The 27,805-nt window shown below is 45.8% G+C and overlaps 2 protein-coding genes across 3 annotated transcripts in view; both read left to right on the top strand.

Annotated features, from left to right (window-relative positions):
* The window catches only part of DCTN2 (dynactin subunit 2), a 38,646-nt gene extending 16,363 nt beyond the window's left edge, over nucleotides 1–22,283 (top strand). Inside the window, exons 3-14 of the mRNA XM_066584425.1 lie at nucleotides 7,546–7,642; nucleotides 10,243–10,304; nucleotides 10,641–10,739; nucleotides 11,056–11,216; nucleotides 13,009–13,159; nucleotides 13,397–13,462; nucleotides 13,546–13,584; nucleotides 15,295–15,372; nucleotides 17,526–17,597; nucleotides 18,367–18,469; nucleotides 20,069–20,160; nucleotides 21,710–22,283. Of these exons, the coding sequence (XP_066440522.1) occupies nucleotides 7,546–7,642; nucleotides 10,243–10,304; nucleotides 10,641–10,739; nucleotides 11,056–11,216; nucleotides 13,009–13,159; nucleotides 13,397–13,462; nucleotides 13,546–13,584; nucleotides 15,295–15,372; nucleotides 17,526–17,597; nucleotides 18,367–18,469; nucleotides 20,069–20,160; nucleotides 21,710–21,796 (1,107 nt within the window). The 3' untranslated portion in view covers nucleotides 21,797–22,283. The remainder of the gene's footprint in view (nucleotides 1–7,545; nucleotides 7,643–10,242; nucleotides 10,305–10,640; nucleotides 10,740–11,055; nucleotides 11,217–13,008; nucleotides 13,160–13,396; nucleotides 13,463–13,545; nucleotides 13,585–15,294; nucleotides 15,373–17,525; nucleotides 17,598–18,366; nucleotides 18,470–20,068; nucleotides 20,161–21,709) is intronic.
* Nucleotides 395–5,531, top strand: LOC136585877 (lamina-associated polypeptide 2, isoforms alpha/zeta-like). 2 transcript variants are annotated; one of them, XM_066584424.1, is made up of 2 exons: nucleotides 395–2,411; nucleotides 5,041–5,531. In XM_066584424.1, the coding sequence occupies exons 1-2, from the start codon at nucleotides 1,355–1,357 to the stop codon at nucleotides 5,067–5,069; spliced, it is 1,086 nt and encodes a 361-aa protein (XP_066440521.1). In that variant the 5' UTR covers nucleotides 395–1,354; the 3' UTR covers nucleotides 5,070–5,531. The 2 variants fall into 2 exon arrangements, 1 of the variants encoding a protein (XP_066440521.1); XR_010787287.1 differs by lacking the exon at nucleotides 395–2,411 and adding an exon at nucleotides 3,779–4,344.
* Nucleotides 22,284–27,805: the final 5,522 nt, after the last annotated feature.

Raw genomic sequence — 27,805 nt, forward strand, 5'->3', positions numbered from 1 at the left:
CTATCACGGTCCTAGTGATATGTCATAACATTATAAGGTGGAATCTCCCTTTTATTAGTGGTAGTATTTTTAGTTTTTCACTTTTTGAACATTCATATGAGAAGCACCCACTATCTTACCGTGTGCTAATAGTGGTGTAGAATAGAACTGCACTACCACTATGCAAAAAAGCTACGTGTACTTTTTGCAGATGTAGCTATCTCTTGATCTTCTCCCAGAGTAGCTGCTGCTCCGTTCCCCCTCACTGCTAATAAAGGCAGAAAATTCACCTGGAGTGAATTATAGCTCTCTGTAATAGTAGCTTTCTCTGCTCTCTGTCCTGATCTCCTCCACCTTCCCCTGATACAGTCTTACCGCCCTCTGTAATAGTAGCTTTCCAGAGCGTCATCCCGACGGCCCCATTACATATGGAGGTTGCCCTCTGACCCAGGTAGGGACAGGAAGAGTTTAAAAGCACCTCCCTTTCCACCCGTGCTTCAGTGTCTTCCTGTCCCTACGGTGGGACAGAGGAGCAGCTCCAGAGCTGCAGGAGATAGGAAGCTGCGGAGGCAAGAAGACTTACCGCAAAGAAATACTTACCGCACGCTGTGCGGCCCCCCTGGAGGGGTAGAGGTCGGGGCCGCACACTCAAGAGTCCCTGCATCCCCGACCTGCGCCGCCGACGGAGCCGTCAGTCGCCTAGTAGCGCTGGTCTCCCTCGCGCGGATCGCATGTTCGGGCCGCCGCTGCTGTGATGGGATAGTTCCTCCTGGCAGGGGAACGGCAGCGGCGGCCTCCCTGGACCTCGGGCGCATAGCGGTGACGTCATCCGGCGTGGTGACGTCACGCGCACAACGTAGGGGGCGTGGCTACCGGCGAAAACCCGGAAATGGCGCCAAATTCGAAAATCCTCCCCATAAAAGCAGGCTAAACTCCATGGAGGTTCCTGCTGACTGCCAGACAAGTGTATGTGAGTATGTCTACCCGCGACAGCTCAGCACGTGAGGGAGAGATTGACACCCTACCAACTGTAAGTAGGCTATACGCCAAAACATGCGCAAATGGTCACTTGTACAGCGGATGCATATATGTTCCCTTTCTTGTCTCCCCTCTCCCCCACTTTCATGGGTAGATGGATAAGGAGGGTCCAAAGAAAATGGACCCGAGGAAAAAATCGAAAAAATGCGTCCTCTGCAACAAAAGGCTCGAGGAGAGCTATAAAAAACCCCTATGCGAGGAGTGAGTGTATTACCGCAAGTAATGCTCCTGAATCCAACGCTTGCACTGCTATAACAGTGAATTGCTCTGCCTTCACAGATGCACGGGGAAAATTCTCGCAGAGGAGAAAGCAGCATTCAAATCCGATATCCGCTGCATGATAAGGGAAGAGCTGCAGGCTTCCATGGCGTCCCTTCCCCAGGCCCAGCCAGGTCCGTCACGGGTCCCTAAAAGACCTAGACAGACCGAGTCGGCGAGTTCGATCTCCGGTGAATCGCTGGAGCTCCTATCCGAAGGGGAATTAGAGGACCCACCGGTTCCCATAGAAGACGAGAAGAAATATTACTTCTCATCAAGCGACATTGCGCACCTCATCAAGGCGGTGAGGGAAACAATGCAAATTGAGGAAGATAACCCGCCGAGAACAATCCAGGATGAGATGTTTGGCGGCCTCCGATCTAGAAGAAAGATCATGTTCCCAGTCAACCAGACGCTGCAACAAGTGATCACAGATGAATGGCAGGAACCGGAAAAAAGGATCACTGTTCCAAAAGAGATCCGAAACCGGCTCGCATTCGCTACCGAGGACGTCCGCCTGTACAGGGAAACCCCCAAGGTGGACATCCAGATCGCAAAAGTGGCCAAGAAGACCCTCTTGCCCTTCGAGGACACCTCCCAGCTATCCGATCCGATGGATAAAAAAATCGACGGATTAATGAAGAAAGCCTGGGAGGCAACATCCCTCACCATCGAGGCTAACATAGCCTCAACCTCAGTGGCTAGATCCATGACGCTCTGGCTAAACAGGCTAGAAGCCTCCATAAAGGATCGGGCCCCCAGAGAGGAGTTGGCCAGCTGTCTCCCCCTCTTAAAAATGGCTACCGCCTTCCTGGCTGACGCATCAGCGGAGACGGTAAGATACGGGGCAAAAACCGGAGTCCTCAGCAACTCAGCGAGAAGGGCACTATGGCTGAAGACTTGGGCCGCAGACATTACATCCAAAAATAAGCTCTGCGCCATCCCCTTCCAAGGGGAATATATGTTTGGGCCCGTCCTGGACAAAATCCTGGAAAAAGTCGGCGACAAGAGTAAAACCCTGCCTGACAGACAACCTTTCAGGAAACCATCCTTCCCGAAGAGGACGCGCCAGCCTCCTCCCGAAGTTAAAGGGAAAGGGAAGACTGGAAGATGGTCGTACCCCAAGGGAGGTCGGGGTAAGGAAGTCCAACCCTCCCCTGAACAAACAGGGGGTAGATTAGCGGGCTATCTAAGCCAGTGGCAAGGGGTAACGTCTAACCCCTGGGTACTCCGAATAATCGAAGTAGGGTACCAAATTGAATTCCACTCGCTACCCCCTAGGAGATTCCTTATAACCTCCCCGGGGTCCCTACAGGAACAAGGGAACCTCATAAAAGGCGTTCAGGAACTTAAGGACCTAGGGGTCATTGCGCAAGTCCCCGATCACGAAAGGGGTGAGGGATTCTATTCCCCCCTATTTCTAATAAAAAAACCAAATGGTTCCATTAGGACTATATTTAATCTTAAAGCCCTAAATAAATTTATCTCGTACAAAAAATTCAAGATGGAAACAGTAAGATCCATCGTCCCACTAATAGATCGAGATAGTGTAATGTGCACCATAGATCTTAAAGATGCATATTACCATGTCCCAATAACGGCAGCCCATCACAAGTACCTGAGGTTTGCTCTGCGGGAGGGAGACAAGATCCAACATTACCAATTCATTGCCCTTCCATTCGGAATCTCCACCGCCCCTCGGGTATTCACGAAAATCGTAATAGAGATGGTAGCCTACTTCAGGCGGAATCAGATCCGCATATTTCCGTATCTGGATGACTTTTTGTTGGTGTCAAGGACGGAAAAGACCATGCGTATAGACCTATCCATGGTCTTATCCACCCTAAACAGTTTAGGGTGGATAGTTAACAAGCAGAAGTCCGACTTGAACCCTGGTACACAAAAGGTGTACCTGGGAGTATTACTAGACTCCCACATCCAGGAATCCCGGCTTCCATCATCTAGGAAGGAAGACCTCACCCAAAGAGTAAAATCCTTCTGTCAGACTACGGCGGTTTCCATTAGAGAAACAATGAAGGTGCTGGGCATCCTGACGGCTTGCATTCAGATAGTCCCATGGGCACAAGCCCATACCCGGCAATTACAAGGATTTATCCTTGCCAACTGGGACAAACGGCAGACATCCCTGGATAAGAAGGTGAGCCTGTCCGTCCGAGTCAAAGAGTCCCTACGCTGGTGGACCTCACAGAGGAACCTAAGCAAAGGTACCTCTTGGTCACAAGAATCTACCGTACCCATCACAACAGATGCCAGCAAAACGGGATGGGGAGCTCAAGTAGCCGACCAAAATCTACAGGGGATTTGGGACCCCCAAGTAGCTAAACGCTCATCCAATTTCAGAGAACTAAGGGCAATCTGGGAAGCCCTTCAGGCGGCAGAACCCCTTATAAAAGGAAGGCATGTCAAAATCCTAACCGATAATATGACAGCTCTGTCATTTGTTCGTCACCAGGGGGGAACGCGACACCCGCACCTGCAACGACTGGCAACAGAGATACTCCGCTGGGCGGAATCCAACGTGCTGTCCCTCTCAGCGATCCACTTAAAAGGGTCCACAAACGTCGCTGCCGACTTCCTGAGCAGACAGAGCATCCATCCAGGAGAATGGGGACTGAATCAGCGAGTCTTCGACCAACTAATCTGCCAGTGGGGAGAACCGCAGATAGACCTGTTCGCCACGAAGAGAAATTCAAAGTGCCAGGACTTTTACTCGCTGAACCCCAGAGACAATCCACGCGGGGTAGACGCCCTGTCCCAAAGCTGGGACATGGACCTAGCCTACGCCTTTCCTCCCTTCCCACTGATCCCCCGCACCCTCAGGAAAATCCAAACCAGCCGGGCGTCAGTCATACTAGTTGCCCCTATGTGGGACAAAAGGCCCTGGTATCCCCTGCTAAAAGCCTTGGCGATCCGGGGTCCATTCCTACTACCAGCCGTAGAAGATCTTCTCCTCCAGGGCCCACTAACATACCCAGGGGTCGAGAAATTGAAGCTAGCAGCATGGATGCTGAAAGCATGATACTGCGTGGGAAGGGACTCTCCCATAATGTAATTACTACCCTAACAAAAAGCCGTAAACCTATCACGATAGCTATCTACGATAGGATATGGAAAAAATTCACAGAGTTCTGTAAAATAGAGCCAGGGAAAATCCCAGGAATTGACATTCCCGTAATCCTGGAATTTTTGCAGGCAGGCCTAGAAAAAGGCCTTAGTCCTAGAACCCTTAAAGTCCATACAGCAGCACTAGGGTCCTATCTAGATTTTCCCTTGGCAGAACACCGCTGGGTGCGTAGGTTTCTCAAAGGGGCAGAACGGCTTCGACCCTTTGTTAGAGAAACCTTTCCTACCTGGGACCTAAATATAGTCTTAACTAGCTTTTGCCAATCCCCCTTCGAACCCCTCTCACAACTCTCCTTGAGGATGCTCACACTAAAAGTTACCCTTTTAGTTGCCATAACATCGGCTCGGAGAATAGGGGAATTGCAAGCATTACATTGTATTGAACCATACATGGTAATACAAGACGACAGGATTACCTTCAAACTAGACCCAGCCTTCCTTCCGAAGGTAGTGTCAAAATTTCATAGGGAGCAGACGATCACTCTGCCCTCCTTCTGTCAAAATCCCCGTAACGAGAAAGAGAGAGAATTTCATAACCTAGACGTTAGGAGAGCTGTTCTAGCGTACCTAGAGGCCACCCGCTCTTTCCGTAAAAATAATAACCTCTTCATTCAATTTCAGGGGCTGGCAAAAGGAAAGACGGCAACTAAGAGCACCATCGCGAGGTGGATCAAGACCGCCATCCAAGAGGCATATAAAGCCAGGGGTCTCGACCCTCCGGGAAAAATTAGAGCTCACTCCACTCGCTCTCTTTCCTCCTCTTGGGCAGAAAAAGGCCAGGCGTCTGCCGAGCAGATCTGCAAGGCGGCGACCTGGTCGAGTATACATACATTTACCCGACATTACAGGGTTAACGTCCAGTCGGACAAAGACCTGAGTTACGGACGTAAAGTCCTTCAGGCAGTGGTCCCACCCTAGGGCCACGTATAATTTGGTATACTCCATATGTAATGGGGCCGTCGGGATGACGCTCTGGAAAGACACGGATTACTTACCGGTAGTCCCTTTTCCAGGAGTCATCACGACGGCCCATAGTTCCCTCCCCTTTAAGAATAATTTATGTTCTTTAAATGTAAATATGACCGAATAAAGGTAAAATTTGGTTTAGTAAACATTGTCCACCGTAATGATTTATAAGTCACTGAAGCACGGGTGGAAAGGGAGGTGCTTTTAAACTCTTCCTGTCCCTACCTGGGTCAGAGGGCAACCTCCATATGTAATGGGGCCGTCGTGATGACTCCTGGAAAAGGGACTACCGGTAAGTAATCCGTGTCTTTCTCTGTCCTAATCTCCTCCACCTTCCTCTAATACTGTCTTACCGCCCTCTGTAATTGTAGCTTTCCCTGTCGGTTTACTTTGACTGACTGAATTCACTAAAATTTCAGTCCTCCAGTCTGCAGCGCCTTGGAAAACAATACAAGCATAGAAATCAAAGAATCAGAAATTTTTAATGAAAAGCAATTGCAAAAAGTCTTCATTTCCAAAAACATATTAAGTGTACATGGCCTTTAATATCTTTGCAATAAAAAAAAAAAAAATCGCCTATTTTTAGAAGGGTGGTTTGTGAAGTTCACTATAATTCAATTATCCAAGGATGTATCCCATTGGCCTATAGAGCCACCTTTGGGGTTTTTGACACCCTTTTGCAGTATTTTTTATAGCAGGAATAGCGCAGTATGCAGATCTAGTGTCCTAAATAATTCCAGAACCCCGATGAGACACCATTACAGTTATTGGGGTCTATGAGAGTTTCACGATACCCATTTGTAAATGTATCCGGCACAGCTGCTGTTGTAAGTAGATGCCCGTGCGAACAGACTGTGTCCACTGCCATCCTAATAAATCCATATGTACTGAAACTACCGCCCCTGTGCCCGCAAAATGAAGGAGTCAACATGATCACCTCTTCATCATGCGGGAAGAAGGGAATTATTGCTGTTCCCTGCAGTTCCTTGATTATTGCCATGTGCCCCCCCTTTATACCCCTGCAGAATAGTTCAGTGTTTCTAATGCCTGGTAATTTTGTACAGAATTAACAATTATTTCATGTCTTACATTTCATCTCTGTAGACCAGTGTTGCCCAACTCCAGTCCTCAGGGACTCTTCCCCCCAACAGGTCATGTTTTCAGGATTTCCTCAGTATTGCACAGATGATGTAATTATTGTCGGTGCCTCAGACATTGCCACAGGTGTTCTCACTATAGATATCCTGACAACATGACCTGTTGGGGTCCCTGAGGACCGGAGTTTGGGAAACACTGGTGTAGATGCTTGCAGATTCTCCAGCTCCTCCCTTTGCATGGATGTCTTCTGCTCCAGTATATTTGTCTGATTTTGAGTGGGGTATTGTGAATTCTTACTGGATGATCTCCTTTCCGGCCATCAGATTTGTTGTTAGGTGGTTTATTCCCAGCGCAGTATGTAGTCCTCTATAGGTAATCACAGAATCCTCTTCATGTCTTCTACATCTTCATGATTTCTGCTCTAAAATCCTAATAAGACAAATGGCATATATTGTTTAATATGTAATACAAATCGCTGTAGATTCTCGTCCCGGATGGTTCTATGATGCTTTCTGCTCTTCATCTATCTACTTTTTAAAAAATTCTACCATTATTTCTTGCAAGGCCGGCTTCACACGAACTGATGCGTATTTGCGGAACAAAGGTTTCATTCATGCCCGCGCATCAGCGTATTTTACTGTATTTGTAGGTTTGTGTGCGCCAAAAAAATAAAAAGCACCAATGCGTTAAGCGTCTAATGGTGAGTTCAGGATGTGTTCTTTTTTTCCCCCTGCGTAATTATGCAGTGTTTCACACATTTCTTAGTATATTTAGGATTTGCGCATCCCCATGAACTTCTATGGTGACTTTTGTAGTGCAAATGTGCAGGAGAATAGAGCGTGCTGCCTTTGTTGTTTTTTTTTTTTATGTGACCAAAAATAAGCTTATGTGAACGAACCCATTAAAATCCATGTGTTTTAGTTATGGACTTTGTATGCAAATACGCCCGTGTGAAGCCGGCCTGAATCTGATGAATTTCTTCTCTTCGTGAAAAGGGTATAGAAGAGCGACGCTGGGATACCTTGACCAAGTCCACTAACCATACCGCCATTTCTTCTGCAGGAGGAGCTGACCAGCACTAGTGTAGAGCACATTATAGTCAACCCCAATGCCGCTTATGACAAATTTAAAGACAAGAAGGTTGGAACTAAAGGGCTCGGTAAGTGTGAGAGGCTTCTATCCAGGTCCTGGATCCATAGATGCCTAAGAATATTATATCTGACTTCAATCTGGAAGTTACACAGTCCCTTTCAACGAACTAGATCGCTCATACATTTGGTTGGTTTGTTCTACTACTACCACTATCTCCCTTCTATCAGCTGTGATATGATGGCCTGGTATAATGTCTCTGCTGGTAAGAGTCCATACCGGTAAAATAGTTGTCCATGGTTTTTTTATCACCCGCCTGAGTTGACATTGGGCTTGTAAAGAGCCAAACTCATGCTTGGCGGTGCAATGCCATAGAGTATTGTGCTTGGATCCTATACTATTTAATGGGACCTGTGCTTAGCGTTAAGGGAGAAGGAACAATTCCATCTCCCTTATTTGCATATTACCCAGAGGAGCAGGAATGGCGTTATAAGTTTCCTCACTCACCTAGGTGCTCTCCGTAAGGAGAAAAGATAGCGTTCCTGACCCTCGTTTAGCGCGCAATTGTTGCCTCAGCCCAGTATACTGTTGTCTCCACGCTTGATCTCAGATTAAAATGGTGATTGGGTCTGGATAGCCCTCTTAAAATATATTGTACAATCTATGTCATAGATGTTACTTCTTTACACTGCACAAAATTACATTTAGATTGCCACACGCTGATGTTTCCCATTGACGGGCCTAAATTCACATGCAAATGCGTGGCAAAAATATGTGGCTAAGCCGCAGATCTTTTGCTGTAAGCAAATATTTGTGTTGGATCCCACCATGTGAACATACTCTTGCCGTAGTTTTGTGGAGTTTTCCGTGTTGATGCATTCTCTAAGAAAGTGACTTGACTTAAATTGCTACATTCTAAAGTTCTCCATACACCCTGCTGCCGCGGGAAGGGGGGTCATTCTCTTCAGTTTCCATTTAAAAATTGAGAGAACAGAATGTTTTAAATTGGCACAAAGTTTTCAAACAAGTTATGCTTATATGATAACTTGCAAAATTGCCATTTACTTTATTTACCTAAAATGACATTTCTATGCTGAAAAATCACTCTAGCGTTTGCCACTAGGGGTCTCCCTTCCTCCTAAATTGCTTTTTTTCTGTCAAGTGTGTCGCTGAAAACGGGATGAGAGCAGAACAGCAAATTAAGGAGGGGGATGAGTAATCCTGCTTATAGGAGAGTATGGGAGGGAGGAGAGGACTCTCACAGACACTGCCTGGAGCTAATAGTGACTGTTTACTGCGCCTCAGCTACTTGTCTCAGATCTCCACTGCTCAGTCTTGCTGCAGTGTCTTCCATAGTCATATGTCTCTGTGTGTGTTATAGACAGAATCTACCGTGTATAGAATACAGCAGCAGGCTCCTCTCACCAGCTCAGAGAGCTGTGAATAGGATTTACAGACTGCAGCGGGATATAGGTGCAGGACACAAGTCCTATAATGACCAGATATAGTGCTGTTCCTCATATGCACACAGCTAATTCTTAAAAGTAATCAGAAAAGTTTTAACCAGTGAGTCACTGTGCCTGGCGGCTGTGTACTTGACTTGAATTGGTTGATAATTATAATCTGACTTTCAAGTTTGAAGCAATGAACTGGAGGGGTGTTTAATAAAACACATGCATATTCACATATGCAGCGCCCCACCTTTTCCACACTCCCAAGCGCGCTGATTGACAGACCCCTGCGTGTAATCAGTAAGGCCCAATATCCACGGGCGGATTTGATTTGCGGAATCCGCATGGGTCACCCACGCAGAAGATCCGCAATTCAAAGTGCCCATAGGGAAGCCTTGCCGTCCGCAGCTGAATTTAAGCATGTGGATTTGATTTGCGGATCGTTTGGTGCGGAAAAGAAATCGCAGCATGCTCCATTTCAGTGCGGATTCCGTGCGGACGGGCTCAATAGAAGTCAATGGGTGCGGACAATCCACAGTGCATCCACAAATAGAATTGCGGATGCACTGTGGATTTGAAGGTTAAAATCAATTAGCGAGGTGGGGAAAAGCCTTTAAAAATAAGGTCTTCCACTGCGGAAATCTGTGCCTGCTGTGGTCATGAGGCCTAACATGGAGGGGGCCTGACAACCAATGCCTGGAGGAAGGGGGAGCGTGCATTAAGTAATGCATGAGCTTCATTTGACACTCTACAGTTCAGTGCGTCAGACTTTTAAAGACAGATTTTCAAGACCTTTAAGTGATAGCCCAATGAAATTTGTGTATGTCACTATATGGTACAGCAGCAGCCAGTGTAGCTTATGGGACCTGACAGGTTCCCTTTTAACACACTTTTTAAAAAAAAATCTTGATTCTGGCCTATTGCCCCCTCTGTTAGCCCAGCGTCCTAAGGACGACACATCCATAGAAATGTCATGTACTGTGATAACTTGGTTGTTAGAGGCTTTGCTTGCACAGCGGCGCGCCAATCCTAGATTGTGCAGGGATGTGTCACGGTGTACATAACACTGCTGCGGAGGAACCGCTACTAACAGCCTTGTGTTATGTAGACCGCAGTTCTGTTGGTTTTAGAAATGACATGTATTGCAGCATTTAGAGAAATACATAAAGTTTTTTAATAGTTTCACTCTGTTGACTAACGGCTGCACTTTTCTTTACAGATTTCTCTGACCGTATCAGCAAGACAAAAAGGACAGGATATGAATCTGGGGAGTACGAAATTGTGAGTTTTGTGCTATTTTCTCCTTTGATACTGCATCACACCTGTGACCTTTACCTGCTTACTACAGAACTTTTCTTTCTATATATCTTACGCATATGGGCTCTCTCAGACAAACGTATGTGCCGGCAGAGTGCTTCATATGGGTCGTCTACTACATCATTCTTGTTTTGCGCAATTTTTCTACAGTTTTTTTTTCTTCTGACTAGGACTTTTCTGTGGGGTTTCAGGCACTGTGATACATTTTCTTCCTCCTAAGGTCCTTATTGACTTGCACTGGGTTTTCCCATTTGTTGTATTTTCTGGATAAACCTTCAAGTTTATTTCTTTTTTGTTTAGTTGGGGGAAGGAATAGGACTGAAAGAAACCCCACAGCAGAAGTATCAACGGCTCCTGCATGAGGTCCAGGAACTGACCCAAGAAGTGGAAAAAATACAGGTGAGCATCCAGTTGGCCAGTAAGTGCTATATGAAGAAATTTGCTTATTTCAAACAATGTACATGAATATGCAGACATTTGTAATGTAGTCAATTCTGCAAATGTATCCGAGCCCTGAGCTTTCAGTAGGCGAACTAAGCCACAAGTAAAGACAATGTAGCGTTCAAACATCATAACCAAAACATAACTTTGGTTATGTGTTTATATAAGGCAGATCAAAGGGAAGCTATGATACTATAATCCTTTGACATATCTATGCGATACACACATGTATACAGCTATTGATGAGTATATACTTTGTGCTTACTGTGACCAGAGCACGGTTAAGGAATCTGCCGCTGAAGAGAAGCTGACTCCAGTCGCATTGGCTAAGCAAGTTGCTGTTTTGAAACAGCAGTTGGTGTCCAACCACTTAGAGAAGTTATTGGGTCCTGATGCTGCGATCAACCTGACGGATCCCGATGGGGCACTTGCTAAGTAAGTAATTGCCTTTTAGTAATTCACATCTGGATTGTGATATTGTTTGGGCTGCGTTTTTACTGAATTTTGACTTATTTACAGGTCTGTTCTTGCACTGTAGTTTTTTGCAGTCCATCAGCATTGATTGTTTTATGATGGGTTCTCGTTAAATAGATGAGTAATGTCAGGTCCTATGAGCACCGTAACCTAAGTATGTGGGCTCCTAGGACCGGGGCTGCTGAGTCCAGGGATGTGTATTTCTTACTTGCATGCCTCTCTGTTCCCTCGCTGTTTGTTTGGGAAGCTGGTGCTCAGTCAGTGCTTTGGACTCGTTCCTACCTTCAGTGCCGCGCACACACACAGAGAACAGTACCGTGCTGCGTACTCGCTTCCTGGGCGGATGGCGAATGAGCAGGGAGGCAAGTGAGTATAAGAAGCACAACTCTGGACTCGGTGGCCCCTGTCCTATCGGCCCGTAAACTTGGTTTATGTTGCTGACGGCGGGTTTCTTTTTAATCCAAAGTACAAGACTGAGAAAACATCATCTCAAAAGCCTTCTGCTGTATTAGAAGTATTCTGTTAGTGTAAGGCTGCCTGTCCACGGGCGTTTTTGCATTGCATACCCCACGGCGATAATCCACCCACGGGGAACGCAGTGAACGCTTTCCATAGCGTTGCTCTGGAAAGCGCAGCCCCCCTGTCCACGAGCGGAGAATCCTAGTGAATCTCTGCTCGCGGCCGGCAAATCGCAGCATGCTGCGAATTGCCGTTATTCTCCGCAGTCAGCCTATCTGTCAGTTAAGGCTCACCACGGAGATCCGTCTCCTGGCTCCTGCTCCCCAGTGGCAGAGATCCGCCGCGGGATATCGCAACGCTCGTGGACAGGCAGCCTAACTGTCATGTAAAACACTTTTGTCATAGAGACATGCCTGGAACAAATTTGCACTCTTCTGAACATGGTCTCTGCTCGCTAGCTGAAGACGGGCTCGTAGACTTGGACACGGTATATTAATGACAATATTCTGTTAGTAGACCCCCCCCCCTCCCGCACAGCAGTCCGTCCCCGCAGTGCTCTCTGCCTTTAGGCTCGGTTTACTTCTTTTCATTGGACATAATTCCTGCTTGGAGCATCTTGAAAGCATTTTGTTTCTGTATGCATTAGTCCGTTATAGAATTGTATTACGCCTTATGTAATTTAGACAGTCATACGGAGAAAGTCCATCTTACCTCCTTATTGCTCATGCAGCCAACGAGTAGCATTGCACCAAAATCATGTAAAAGGAAGAAAGTTTAGCGTTTTTCATGTATATCTTCTTTGGCTAACCGCTGACATCTTTCCTGACGTTCGTCAACAGTAGAAGTAGTGATTCTAACATTTAGGATAAACTTGTCAATCTGGAATACTCTCTTCCCGGTATGGTTGCACGTTGCATGTAGTGCGTGCAGATGACCTCCCACAGCGGCCAATGGCTGGAAGGTCTTGCTGGTAAAAGGATAGTATTACAGGCAACATCATCTGGCTATTGCCCTCCGTGGGTGGGCAAATTTTGGGAAGAATTAGGTTTTTACTAGAGATGAGCGAGTATACTCGCTAAGGCACATTACTCGAGCGAGTAGTGCCTTAGCTGAGTATCTCCCCGCTCGTCTCTAAAGATTCGGGGGGCGGGGAGAGCGGGGAGGAATGGAGGGGAGATCTCTCTCTCCCTCCCCGCCGCAACTCACCTGTCACCCGCGCTGGCCCCCCGAATAGCTGTCTTGACATCTGTGGTTGCTCTTCTGTTTTTAATGAATCCATTGATTTCTGCCTCAGGCGTTTACTAACTCAGTTGGATGCTGCTAAATCCAAAAAGGGTCCAGAAGCAAAAAGTGCAGGAAAGGGTTCAGCCCAAGATGCTGAAGGCTTAGTGACCTATGAACTGCACTGCCGTCCTGAACAGAACAAATTTTCCCAGTCTTCAAAGGTACGTAGTGGAAGGTAACATAGTACGCTAGGTTGAAAAAAGACAAATGCCCATCGAGTTCAGCCTGTTTCCACTCCCCCCCCCCCCCCCCCCCCCAATGTAGATCCAGAGTAAGGATAAAAATATGAAGCAGAGAAGGTTCCCTCCTGACGCAACAGATTTGATGTCTGTTTTATAAGGCTGTCTACTAAACTATTGTGATGCTGCTCACAGCCAAACATCCTTATTGCTTTACAGATAGCTGAACTTGAAAAGAGACTGGGTGAGCTGGAGGCTGCCGTCCGCTTTGATCAGGATACTCAGGTATGTTGTGGATCCCTGATATGTTATGTAGTAAATGTTTTAGAGATCAATAAACCCTTATACCCTGCCGCTTGTTCCTACAGAATCCCCTCACTGTTGGATTGCAAGGATCAAATCTGATGGTAAGTGTGGCTAACCCAAGATCAGATGATGGGGAGATGTGTTAAATAAAAGGATGTCATGTGCCTCCTGCTAAGTATGGCTGTTATAGGGGTTGTCTTAGAAATAGAAAACAATTAAATGGTGAAAGAAAAAAACCTCAGAAATGTAATAATTCAGATATTTATTTATATAACTGCTGGTTTTGTCTAGGGGGTACAATCATTGGGGAATAAAAGGGCCAAGAGTCCGTCATCTTAGAATGGGCTGCGTCAGGACAGAGTGCTGAAGACCTATCTCTCCTTGCCTGTCTGTAACGGTTATACCTGCATTAGTGACCCCTGTAAAAGGTAGAGAGGACAATAGTATGGATACATATCACTGCTAAGGTACAATCTCAGCTGTGTCAGTGAGCCGGAGGAACGGAGCTGCTGCTCATATTCTGTTAGCAGCCGGTCTCCTCGCTGCTCTCCGCCTCCTCACATGTAAAGTAGAAGCTCCACTCCTCCGACTCACTGACAGCTGAGATCTCAGCACTGCTAACAATACCTACTGCTACTCTTGTTTGTCCTCTGTCAGATGGGTTACTAGTGAAGGAGAATCCCTACTGACTGGGAGAGGAGCAAGGAGAGCTTAGATAGGTGCTCAACTCGCTGTCCTGGCATAATGTATCCTAGCAGGACGGCCTCTCTGTTCAGCGGCCATTTTCATTCCCCACTCATGGTCCCCCAGACAAAACAAGCAGTTAGACATGACTAACACTTTTCAGGTATCCATTTACACTACTGTATACACCGATTTGTTTTTTCACAGTTTTTTTCCCCTGTTTCTCAGACACCCCCGTTAAGGCGACCATATACATAGAAAAGTCCTACAACTCTGCTGTCTGATTTGTATAGGGGCCTACTAAGCATCTTATGACTAAATATTAAGGAAGAGAAGAATTTGACAAGTTTGATTTTAAAAGGCCTGATCCTTTGGTCCTGGGGGGATAAGCTGGTTATAGAGGGGTCTAGCAGAGGCTTATTCTCCTCCCTCATTGAAATGAACGCGCATTCTCAGCCGTGCAACCATGTTTATGGTGTAGCCAGAAGAAGTGGGTGCCGGCTTAAAGAGTGTTAGGATTGCTTAATATATTAAGTGCATGGCCAGCTTGAGAACTATAAAAGATATCAAAGCTGTTGTTACAGAATACAGGATTTTTAATGGAACTCAACTTTTTCTTTATAATTAGGCCCCCTGCACATGAGCGGAAATTCGGCGGCGGGATTTCCCGCGGAATTTCCGCTGCTGGAAGCCTGCATAGGATTGCGTTAACAAACGCAATCCTATGCAGATGGCCTCGATTTGACCACGTGAAATATTGCTCGGCAAACAAAACACGGCATGCACATCAAACAGCCGAAGCCGCCGGGCGCGGGTGAGTACGCGCTGGTCCCTGCAGGTGCTCGGGTCAGGTCCCGCGGCAAGAATTCTCACCGCCAAATCCGACCTGCCCGTCTGCAGGCGGCCTTAATGAAGTTTGTTGGACAATGGCAGATCTGTGCAGCATCCAGTGAGTGAAGATGTGGTGTAAGGTGCCCTGGCTTCCAGCTATAGTTAGACATTACTTCTCACATTGTCTTATATGTTGCGCACCGCCGTTGCCTTTTGCATCTGCTGTGGTGCCTTTGATTCCCTTCTGTCCATATTGTATGTGTAATGGTGTAATGTAAGTGCATGTATCTTTGCAGGACACTGTGGAAATCCTGCAGGCTAAGGTGAACATGTTGGATGTTGCTTCGCTTGATCAGGTGGAAGCCAGACTACAGGTAACGCCATTAAAGGGGGTTGTCCACATAAAACCATTTCTCCCAATCTCCTGCATTCTAGATGAATTGTAAAGGTAAGCATGTGGTCCCTGAATGGGGCCTTCCAGCAGAGTGTATCACATGACCCCTATTTTAGTATAAAAAACTACATTTCTCATAAATCCCCTCCATTGCTTTGTCCCTTTTCTGCAGGCCTTTTGTGCCTCGGATTAATTAACTCATAAACTGCTGTTTTTAATGGGCAGAGATAGAAAAACCGTACAGAAATTCCGCCACCGTATTTGGGTTTTGTTTTTACAGTGCTCACCATTCGGTAAAAGCATTCTTCTTTTTTTTTTCTTTTTTAATCCGGATCTGCACGATTACTGCAATACCAAGTTTGTATAGATTTTTTACTACTTTTGCACAATAAAAACACTGTTTTAAAGCAAAACTAGTGAATCTGCATCAACACATTTTTATTTTCTGGCAATGGAGCTCTGTGAGGGCTCGTACTTTGCGGGTAGATTTTATTGCCATTTTGGAGGTTCCTCTGAGTTTTGGATTGCTTTATCGTATGGTTTTTTTTTTTAGAAGGCGAACAAAAGAAAATTAATTCTGGCATTACTTGTCTAAATTATTTTAACGGCGTGTGCCATGTGTGAAAAATAACGCAATATCTTCATTGTCTATTTAAAACTGTCATTGGGGGATGCAGAAGACCCCGGGTAAAGCTCCTGCCGGAGGCGGACAGCAAGCAAAGAAAGAGTTGGTCCCTCCTGCCGGCACTAAACTGATCCGGTTTAGGTCTTCTGTCTTTTTGTTTATTATTTTTCCTTCTCCTCTGGGAATTAGAGATGAGCTAACTTTCCTGATTGTCTGTAAGGTGAGGAGGGCGAACAGCGGTGCATCAGACATACAGTTACTCCCTCTTCCAATAAGAGTGGTATGAACTACTCTGCTTCCTGCCTGCCATGGGGTCACTTAAGATTCCTGCCTTTTCCCCCTAAACCCCCTTCCCCTTAATTCCAGTTATTTCTCGCCACTAAGTGACAGCCGCTAAAGTGGTGGCCGTACTGGCCCCTCGTGAACATGAAGTGAAGATGTTAGTAAACGGGATTAGGTAAGTATGGCGCCATTTACCCTGCTCTATCCACCACACCTTGTCCCCTTCCGGTTCTCTCAGACTTCTTTTGAATTTGTTCTCCCCCGGTCGGTTGGCTTATATTCCTTCCTTCCTTCCTTCCTTCCTTCCTTCCTTCCTTCCTTCCTTCTTCCCCTCTTCTCCTCTTCTACAATTTACAAGCATACAAACTGATTAGCTCAGTGCTATTGTGTGACAGACCCCTCCACCTGTCACCTTACACGTTGCAACTGCTATTGATTGCGGCATCCCACAAGGGGCCTAATCTGCTAGTATCAGAGGCTGTTGGAGCAGGAGTCTGGCTGTCAGTGGTCAGTCAAGGCACCGCCTTAAAAAGAGATTTGTGCACGTTTAAAGCCAGTTAGATCAGTAAAAAGGCGTATTACAGTTGCCAAGGGGTTAAAAAAAATGCATTAAAACTGGATGTTGCGAGTGTACAGCTCCCCCCTCCCCCCCTCTACACAAGCTGCGAGGAGACAATGGGGGAAAAAAATGACATCAATTGGGACGCCCTTTTCTTCTTTTTTTTTTGTGCATGGAAAACATGAAGCATAGAAGTAAAAACCACGCGAGCAACAAGCATGATGCACACAGAGGCAGTGAATTTGGTCCGTGTTTCATAGACCACAATTCCATGCACCCGTGTGAATGAGCCCTAATTAGAGAAGACTCTGCACATGAGCTACAGCAGCACATAACCAGTGGAAACTAGATTACATCGCTGGTAGGACTTGGTACATTTGGGGCAAGGAATTCTTTAGTCCGCTGCAGTTTAGCTAAATTATGTACATTGCGAACATTAATTTTTAAAACTCTTTTCATTGAGACGTGTTCGTGGTTGTAGTGATGCCCCTTTAACGAAAACCCTGAAAATTGTTTATGTAAGGGTGAAACTTTAGCCCAGAAAAGTCGCACGGATTGCTGCTCGTATTTGTGGGTTGTTCTGAGAAAATGGAATTCCTCGTACTACTAATGTCGGGTTTGACGGCTCCTCTTCTGTTCCCTATGATGAATGTGTTTTGTTCCATAGAGCGTCCTGGGAAAGATGAATGAAATTGCAAAGCACAAGGCGGCCATTGAGGATGCAGACACGGAAAGCAAGGTACCGCTTCTAGATGTGCTAGACAGAAGACGGGTAATGAATGCACAGACCATAGCTGGGGGGTTATTTAACCCCTTAAGGAAATGGACATTTTTTTTCCCATCTCCATTTTTCTCTTCCCTCCCTCCCCCCACGATCCCCCTTTATACATACCCTGAAGCTGCAGGATGTAACTGTACATCCTATAGCGTTAGGGGTTAAGGAGGGTAGGATCTGATGGCACCATACCTTTAAACCTACCACTGCGTGTACAATTGTGTTATTACCTAGGCATTTAATATGTGGACGGGCCCTTTTACACGGGACAACCTGTTGGGCGCAAATGCTTAACGAGTCGTTCCAGTGATAATCGTTCTTTTGTACTTTTGTACTATTACACAGGAACACATTGCTTAAGAAGTGGAGGTGGAGCAGGCCGGGGATTGTTCCAGCCCGCCTCCATTCACAGTAAACAGGCAGTCGCTCATAGATGGACTACCTGATTACACGGGCCGATCAGTCGTTAAGGTTTACTGCACACAGAAACGGAATAAGAAGTGAACAAATTCTCGTACGTTGTTGAGTCGGGGCGTGCTTTTACACGTAACGATCATGGATGTGGAGATCCAAACTATTTATCGGCCCGTGTTAAAGGGCCCTGTACTGATTCATTGTGTATCTGTGTTTACAACCTCTCTAATTCACGAACTTGTAAATTGCCAACAGACTGGATGTGAAATTTGGCTTCGAACTTTGAAGGTCATTAAACTCTCTTCTTTCTGCTGTCTAGGTGCATCAGCTCTACGACACGGTTCAGAAGTGGGACTCCATGTCTGGAACGCTCCCCCAGGTTGTCCAGAGACTGGTGACATTAAAGCAGCTGCATGAGCAAGGTAATGCATGATTTCAGACCTCCGCAAAAGCTTAATGGTTTGGAGATCTGACCACATAGTATGTGCCCAGAAAAGGGGGAGATTTACTTGGATCGGCGTTTCATACATCAGCCCAAATGTACTGTAGCAAAATGTTCTAAATGTATTAACCCCTTGAGTGGCACGCCCGGAAACTTTCCGGGACGAGCTCCACTGCTCATAGCGACATAGCCCGGAAATCTTCCAGGCTATGTATCACTATGGGAGCTGCAGAGCACAATGCCACAAGCTGTGACAGTGTGCTCTGCCTGCACAGTCCCACAGAGAACAAAGCAAGGGCTTTGAAAAACCATCAGAAGATATTGCCGATCTGCCGGCAATCTCCTGCTTTGTTTACAGGTTGCCATAGAGACCATCAGCTTGTCAGAAGCAAGCCGATGGTCTCTGTGGCAGGGAGAGCTTGGTGCTTGGCTGTGAGAGGACAGCTAGGTACCAGCTCTTAAAGCAGAGATCAGAGAAAACCTCCGATCTCTGCTGTGTTAACCCTTTACATGCGGAAGTCTGTGACTGCAGCATGTAAAGGGCTGTCACCATCGGACCCCCGGAATGTGATCAGGGGGTCCTGATGGGTCCCTGTGGAAGTCCCCTAAAAGGACCAAAAAAAATAAAAATTATAAAAAAAATTATAAAAACACTTGTCTCCCTTTACTTTGTAAAAAATCAAAAATACAATCACACATGTGGTATCCATGTGCGTCGTAATGACCCAGAGAAGGAAGTTAATACATTATTTAACCCCTTAATGACATGGCCCCTTTTTTTCTTTTTTCCCCATTTCTTTTTTTCCTCCCTCCTGTTTAAAAAATCACAACTTGTCCCACAAAAAACAAGCCCTTATATGGCCATGTCAATGGAAAAATGAAAAAGTTATGGCTCTTGAGACGCAACTGCAAAATTAGTTGAAATTCAATGATTAGACCATTTTAAAAAACCTGCCCTGGTGGGCACGACAGGGTGGTAGGAAACCCGCCACTCAAGGGATTAAGGGACGCACTCGCTCCATACAAGGCGGGTATCTGCTCTTGAGCTCCAAACACAGTATAGGCTATGGATGACTCAGGTTAACGGAGTATACAGGTATACAGTTTAACTGCACGGGGTATGTGCATATAGGATGTATATACAGAGGGTTTTAACTACATCAAAATGATATAAAAACCCTAATGATTAAAATCCCATGCTTATCCCTCCTAATGGTCCGGGATCCAAAGCATTCTTACTTTTTACAGCAATTTTTCCTGACCTGCCGAAAACTTTTGCACAGTACTGGACATGTTCCCTGCTGCAGAACTGCAAAGTGGAATATCACCAGTAACGTCCCATATACTGGGCTAGGACTAGCATATCCTAGCCCAAGTTATCTGTATACGGTACGTGTACAGGAATGGAAACTGCACAGGTCTCATGACACCCCGCCGGAGCGTAGAACAGGCGCAGTCTGAAAATTATGAGTACTTTACAAGGTTAATTACGCAGCAAGGGATAATTAAGGAGCAGGAGAAAAAATAACGGTTATAACCCCTCAAAAAAAATTCAAGTGCCAATTCCTGTGTGTTTCAGCCATGCAGTTTGGACAGCTGCTCACCCATCTGGACACAACTCAGCAAATGATTTCCAACTCTCTGAAGGACAACACCACTGCGCTGGCCATGGTATGTCATCTCCACTTCATTCCCATTCTATCCACTCTATAATAACCCGTTGTAGTTCGCTGACAGAAGTAACGAGCGGTCATGCTTTGATGCTACCCGACAATTGTTTTCTCTATTAGTTTATGGGATGCTGGACTAAAATGTCATCAGTTGTGTCCGGCTCAGGTCATCACTGATATATGTGAACCCGGCCTTAGAGGCAATCAGCTTGGATATAAGAATTGGGATCCTACATTAAATGCGTTTTTTCTGGGACTTTCCAAAAGTCAAAAAGTCAAGGGTAGAGAATGTAATAAAATACACTATGTAGTACTTAGTCGTTGAAGCTCCAGGGCTGCCGCTCCGCTCCTGAAAGCTACTGAGGCTGCAATGGTCACGTGAATGATGAGCAGCACATGACAGCTACAGGTGTCTCCGACATCGGTGCAGTGGGATAGTCAACAGGTGAGTATGCGATAGCTACATTTCCTGGCCATGGCCATATTTTTTTTAGAAAGTTCCAGAAAACCTTTTAAAGGGACTCTGTCATCGGAGGCCCCCTGTTGCTGCTATGGGGTGTACCACTCTGAAACGCCACAGCGTTTCAGAATAAACACACTTTGAAGTTTGCCGCTGAGCTCCGAGTCACAGGGGTGGGCCTTTAAATTAAACTTTCTTGAACATTCTTTACTGTATTTTTTTTTTTAGTCCTTGAAGGGGACTTAAATGGCATATTACACCGCATTACTTATATAATGCATTCTACTAAGCCTATGACAGAAGCCTATTAGATTCTGTGGGAGGCAGGGCCTAATAGGCTGAGTTACCTAGTAGAGATGGGCGCCTTTGTCAGGCATCCATTATATGAAGGCTGACCGCTCTCTTCCCCTTTGTATATAGGAAGAGAGCTGTCACTCTGCATGATACGGCCAGCGAGAGGTCAGCATGGCTTGCCTCTGTTACTCTGCTCTCCGTGGTTCGGCACCATGAACCTGATGACTGAAGCTCTTTAAGCAGTAAAGCTCTACATACAATGTCACAACCAGAGGCGAGATGGAGGTGCTGTTACCACTGGATCGATTTAAGATTTTTGTATTTTATTTAGTTTTTTCTTAGCTTTTTTGCCCCCAGGCTGCTTACAGATGTAGCTCAGCAGTTGGTCCATGCTTAGTGGACTTTAATGCAGAGCGAAGGTAAATCGATGTATCTATTCGCATGGCCATATTGTTCACCGGTGTTATGTTTTAGAGCACAGCGTGACCTGTTCTTTGCGTTTTTAGCTATTATTCTCTACTGGGTAAATACGGATCAGTATTTGCGCAGTAGAAAATAATGCCAATGACCATAAATACGGAGCAAATACTGATGCCATACAGTTTAATGACATCTGCAACTTGTCCATAACACGGATCCTAATTCCGGATGTATTGCACTCCTCTCTTCTGCAGCCGCTTATACCTACAGAGCCACTGATTTATTAGTGCATTAGATGGTGGTGAAGATAGTCATTCCAGTTCTCGTCTTCCGAACACATCAGGTTCCATTGAATAAATGTCTATTTTCTCTGCAGGTCCAAAAGGCCATGAAGGAGAACCTGGGCACAGTGGAGGATAACTTCGCTAGTGTCGACTCAAGAATAAAAAAGTTGGCCAAATAAGTCACAGTTTGCCCTTACAAGCCTCGATACCGCAAGGTGCAAGAAAATGGGTTCCTGCAAACGCCGCACTAAGAAATTCCTCCAAATTCCCTTTGCCTAATAAGGAAAGTTTTACTATTGTGTAAATATATAGTCTTGTTAGCACCCAGTTTTTCCCTATTTCCTCTACTCTTCCCCCTGGTTATGCTTAGAGTGCTTGTCCTATACCTGGCCGTGCAAGGGACAACCTGTGCTTTACCATGGGCCAAGCCCTCAGGAAGTATAGCATTTTTCAAGGTGTTGCGTTTGCATGCTGGTACTTGTGATGCGGACCGGGAAGGAGAGAACTTTCATAGGCTTTTTATTTATATCTGTATGTCTTGATGCCCTCTGGTGCAGAATATCCATAAAGGTATATCTGAAGGGAGCACCACGTTTACTGACTGGAGGGCGGCTGTTCTACACTAACTGTCCTCTAATAAACAGAAGTAAATTATAACGGTGATCATCTTGCAACTTGATAGGCTCCTTCTTTATATAAAAAGAATCTTTATAAAATAAGTGTCCTGCTTATGTTACATTTATTCTGGACCCCGCGTGACACGCAGCTGCCGAATACGGCTTTATAGTATTACGATTCTTGGTGAGTTGTTTAAGGCCTCATGTCCACAGGGAAAATCAGGCCCGCTACGGATTCTACATGGAGAATCCATAGCGGGTTCCTCCTGCCCCGCGGACATGAGCGCCGAAAATAAGAATCAACTTACCCGCAGCGGACCGTGCGCATCTTCTCCTCTTCACGGCCGGATCATCTTTCTTCGGCCGGCAGATGTGCTCGGCACGCCGGCTGCGTGCCGCGCGCATGCGCCGGGCACATTTGCCCAGCCGAAGAAAGAAGATCCGGCCGTGAAGAAGAGAAGAATTGCCCGGTCCGCTGCGGGTAAATTATTCTTATTTTAGGTCTCCCGCGGATCCGGACGGCTTCCATAGGCTTCAATAGAAGCCTGCAGGAGCCGTCCCCGCAGGAGACCCGCACGAAAATGGAGCATGTCTTTTTTTTTTTTTTTTTTTTTTTTTCTTTTTTTTCATGCTCCATTTTTTTTAAATTCAATTTTATTGACCATCCGCTGGTATTTGTCTACCCGTGGGCGGTCAATGCATCCCTATGGGATGCGGATCCGCATGCGGGTGATCCGCTGCGGATTTTAAATCCTGTTTTGCCCGTGGACATGAGGCCTAAAGGGGTTTCCTCATCAGGCGTCCACTTACATGTCGGTAGATTTTTGTAAAAATGAATAAAAATTAAATAAGTGTGGGAAAACACAAAGAGGAGGGGGAAACAAATGGGAAAATTAAAAATGTATACCTCATTCAGTACAAATTAAGTCAGAAGAAAATGGGGTACAGTCACTTGGGGAACCTTATATGGAAAAATGTCATACAGCTGAACAACATATATAGTAAACAGAGAAAACTAAACTTGTGTGAAAAATAAGCATTCAAATAGACTCAAATGACACAAATGTAAATGGTGTCTAGTGGGGGGGTGGGGGGGGACATTCTGCAGAAACAAATATTGAGGAAAACAAAACGAAGTAATCTTGTAGCTATGATGCCTTTTAATGGCTAACAAAAAGACATTGTTACAGCAAGCTTTCAGGGAAAAAATATGTCCATCTAGTTCAGTCTGTTTCCACCCACCCCCTTGTTGATCCAGAGGAAGGCAAAAAAAAAAACAATGAGGCAGAAGCCCATAAGCCCATTTGGGGGAGAAAATTCCTTCCCGACTCCCTAATGGCAATCAGAATAATCCCCGGATCAACGTTTGAAAGTTCCTACCTGACTGTGAGACCCGGATAAACAACGTCCATATCCTGTAATGTCATAGCGTTCTCTAGAAAGACATCTAGTCTCCCCTTAAACTCCTCTATGGATTTTGCCATCACCACATCCTCAGGCAGAGGGTTCCACAGGCTCACTGCTCTTACAGTAAAGAACCCCCTTCTATGTTGGTGATGAAACCTGCTTTCCTCTAGACGTAGCGGATGCCCTCTTGTTACCGTCACAGTCCTGGGTATAAACAGATCATGGGAGAGATCCTTGTATCGTCCCCTCATGTATTTATACATACCGGTAGTTATTTGGTCGCCCCTTAAAATGCCTCCCCCCTTCCTTTCTCTGTCCAGCTCCAATTGGAGTCTATGGGAGCTGCCACCGTATTTTGGGCAAAAGATTGTTCCGGAACTATCTTTTTGCCTACCGTATATGTGTCGGTGCATATTTGTCACGTATGTTCCATTTTTCGTGCTCCGACATATTTATGCAAACCGTATGAACGGATGCATTGGAAACCAAGGGCTCAGATGGTCGCGTATATCGGTCGTCCATAAAAGCACAGTGTTTATGCACTCGTGAAAGAGCTCTGAGATAGGGGATAACTAGCTGATCAGTGAGGGTCCAACCACTGTGGCCCACTGTGATTCTGGCAATAGGGTTTTGGGCGGCTCCCCAAATAAATAAAATAAAGGTTGCACATGTGCAATGAACGCTGCTAAGCCTTCAGAGTTCTTATGGTCTGTTCTTAATTGGTGTGGCTAGCAGTCAGACCCCCCCTATTATCAGCTAGTCCTCTCCTATTCCAACTTATTCTTAACAAAATCCCCCTTTTAAAGGGGTTTTCCAAGTTATTGATTTTGTATAGTAATGGACTCAATATTCTCCTCATGCTGCCAAATCGGTGGTCTGGCATCACAGCATCTGACAGGTGATGCCCTATAAACCAATCGCATTGCCTTATCATGTAGTGGCCCTGATGCAGGTTTACTTGACATTACTGATATCCCTGCCGGCCTGCTATTGGCTGTAGCAGTTATGTGGGTAAACAACACACGTGACCGCCGCACCTCAAAGTAAACCGAGACCGCAGCAACGTCAGGGGAGCATGTGATGTGATGAGAGGAGTAGGAGTGGTTTTTGTTTTGTTTTTTTATACAGCCAATGTGTCTCCCCCACTGCAGTCAACGTCAAAACCCATTTAAGCTATATTGAGTCGTACCACATCACTAGAGCATCAGGAGAATCCCATACCAATACATGTGGATTTGCCTTGCTGTTAAATGGAGGTTGTGAAAAGCCCGTTCACGTACAACGCCGCCCCTAGTGGCACGTATGGAAATTGTCTGTGGTTGCAACATTCACTTTTTGTTATGCAGATGAAATCAGCAGTGAGCGCTTCACACACTCCTCCTATGACTTGGCAATGCTCGCCAGGTGGAGTCATGCCAAGTATGCCACTCTGCTCCTGGAACAGTGTGAACACATTCTCTGGTGCGGTGACGTATGCTTCGTTTGACAGATTAATGTTAGCAGATGCCAGGGCTACACTGCTAGTATGTAGTAAGGAGTAGAGCCAAGACTAAAGACTGCTGAAGGAGAAATCCTGGAGTGTCACCCTCCTTCCAAGGAAGGAAGTCTTAACATTACATCTATTTTAAAGATCCAATCCTGTTTGTGTTCTATATGCCGATGACGTCACTTTTCTAAGGGTCCGCCTGTCAATAACAAGAAGTCCGTCACATTCACTGTATAAGTGAATGAGAATGACTGGTATTTAAAGTGAATAAGTGAATGAGCCAGCACTGATTTATTTTTTTTATGCCTGCATAAAATGGATGGATGAATGAAAAGTGAACATCTGCTGTTGGCTGTGTTTAGACTGAATGATTATAGTTCGCTTTTGCTCGTTTGAAAGATAATCGCTCCGTCTGAAAGGTAGAATGCTCTCAACAATTGTATCTACTTTTTTGAGTAACCTGAACCTGTCATGGGTCAGGAATAGAGATGAGCGAGCCTACTCGGCCACGCCCCTTTTTCACCCGAGCGCCGTGATTTTCGAGTACTTCCGTACTCGAAAGGTGAAAAGATTTGGGGGGCGCCGTGGGTGAGTGGGGGGTTGCAGCGGGGAGTGGGGGGGAGAAAGGGACAGAGAGAGGGCTCCCCCCGAATCTTTTCACCCGAGTACTGAAGCACTCGAAAATCGCGGTGCTCGATCGAGTAATTACTTGATACGAGTATACTCGCTCATCTCTAGTCAGGAACGCTATCTTTCCCTCTTAGGGAGAGCACCTGGTGAGTGAGGAGACTTATAAGGCCATTCATGGTCCTCTGGGTAATATGCAAATAAGGGAAATGGAACAAATACCTGTGCAGCACCACCTATTGGAATGCAGCATTCCTACAAGTCAATGTTACAAGGCTTGTATAAAGAGTCTTAACAAGGTAGCCTGTCATATTCATGCTCGATATGGCAGCTGTATGAGGATCAGCCTGCTTATCTCTATCACTACCAAACCACTCGGCATAACACGACCGGGATCTCTTCCCCTACAGGCTGCACTGCCAGAAGAGTTGTGGTAAGTCATGTACACAAGACAGAGCTCTAGAAACTATTCATAGCTTGCCCAGAAATAAGAAAATGGTGCAGTGGGTAGTAAAGACTAGTGAGGTATAGATACTGTTCGAGGTTTCATCAGGAATATGCCTTTAATACAATTCAATATAAAAATCTGTGCCTGACCTCACAAAACCGTTATTGATGATTTATCTCTAGAACCAGAAAATGGAATTCTTTGCAGCTAACTGGTGTAATGGACGGGACAAACTCAGTTTTAGGCCTCTTTCACACGACCATGTGCATTTTTAGTCGCCCAAACGCGGTAAAAAAAAACAAAGCATGAATGAAGAATAGTTGTGCTCAAGTCCTGATCTTTAGCCGTATTTTCTGTCGTTCACACGGGCAGCTGTAACGTAATGGCAAAAAAAATACGTTGCAGCGTGGAAATCCCTCGATTGGCAGAAATCCTCAGAATGACTGCTGCTGGTTAAACACCATCTTCTTCCCAGCATTGGAGGAAGCTAAACTCCCTCCCCCTCATTTTTTTCAGCTTCCATAGAGGTCTATGGGAGCTTCCAGCATATCTCGTCAAAAGATAGAGCAAGACCTATGCTTTGATGCTGCGTATAAAATTAGTCGATGCCCTATTTTTCCCAGGGTGATTTTTGGGCGCCCCCAAAAATCACTCATCTGAATGAATAGAGTGGAATCCAATGCTTCAGATGGTCGTGCTTTGTGGATGCGGCGACAATAGCTGCATATATACGGTCGTATGAATAAGGCCAGTGAATAACATTTTCAACAGTCTTGTTCTGATGTCCACCTACACTAAATGAATACCCAACGATTAGCACATTGGAACCCTTTTGTCCATCACAACAGCTGAAGTTCATTGTGTCCATCCACGGGTAGCATAGGGCCCAAAGAGTATTAAGAAACCATTTTCCACACTGTTGCTCCACCTCCCCAAGCCTGAACTGTTTTCTGACAGGATGGAAACTCTGACCTTCCCATCAGCATGGTGAAACATTAATCTGGCTTCATCTGACTAAAGGCCCATTTACATGGGACGAATGTCAGACAAACGATGCCCAACACTCGTCCCCGTGTGTCCTCGCTCCCGTGCTCCTGCACAGGGGCGAGTATCACTGGCTCACGCTCTCCCGCCCATCTCCATTCACTTAACACAGCGGCCATTCAGTTCTGAACGGCTGCTATTTATACTGAACGATCAGGATTTTATGCAGCTTAAAGGATGAATGATGAGCGTTCAGTATTGAACGGCCGCTATGTTAAGTAATGGAGAGGTGTGGGGGAGAGTGAGGAGTGAAATCTCCAGCCGCCCTGCTGAGCGAGCCAGCCAGTGATACCCGCTCCTGTTTAACAGCACAGAAGTGGGTATATGCAGGGACGAGTGTCGGGCATCGGTTGCCCAACCTTCGTCCCGTGTAAAATCTGCTATGATCCCGCGCTATCCCCTTGACGTAAGGGTACGTCGTTTTTTTTTGGGGGGGGGGAGGGGGAGGGGAGAAGGCTGGTGTCAATGATAAAGTAGCCATTCCGTGGACTTCTCCGCAGTGTATGTAAACGGAGAAGCTGATGTAAATACGAGAAGTAAAATAAAACTCGGACGCACA

The sequence above is a fragment of the Eleutherodactylus coqui genome, chromosome 1 (assembly GCF_035609145.1).
Source record: "Eleutherodactylus coqui strain aEleCoq1 chromosome 1, aEleCoq1.hap1, whole genome shotgun sequence".
NCBI classification, from domain to species: Eukaryota; Metazoa; Chordata; class Amphibia; order Anura; family Eleutherodactylidae; genus Eleutherodactylus; species Eleutherodactylus coqui.

Coding starts and splice junctions, on each gene's coding strand:
- LOC136585877 (XM_066584424.1), top strand. CDS start 1,355: ATGATAAGGGAAGAGCTGCAGGCTTCCATGGCGTCCCTTCCCCAGGCC. Junction 2,412..5,040: donor GTACCCCAAGGGAGGTCGGG/GTAAGGAAGTCC, acceptor ATTCAATTTCAG/GGGCTGGCAAAAGGAAAGAC.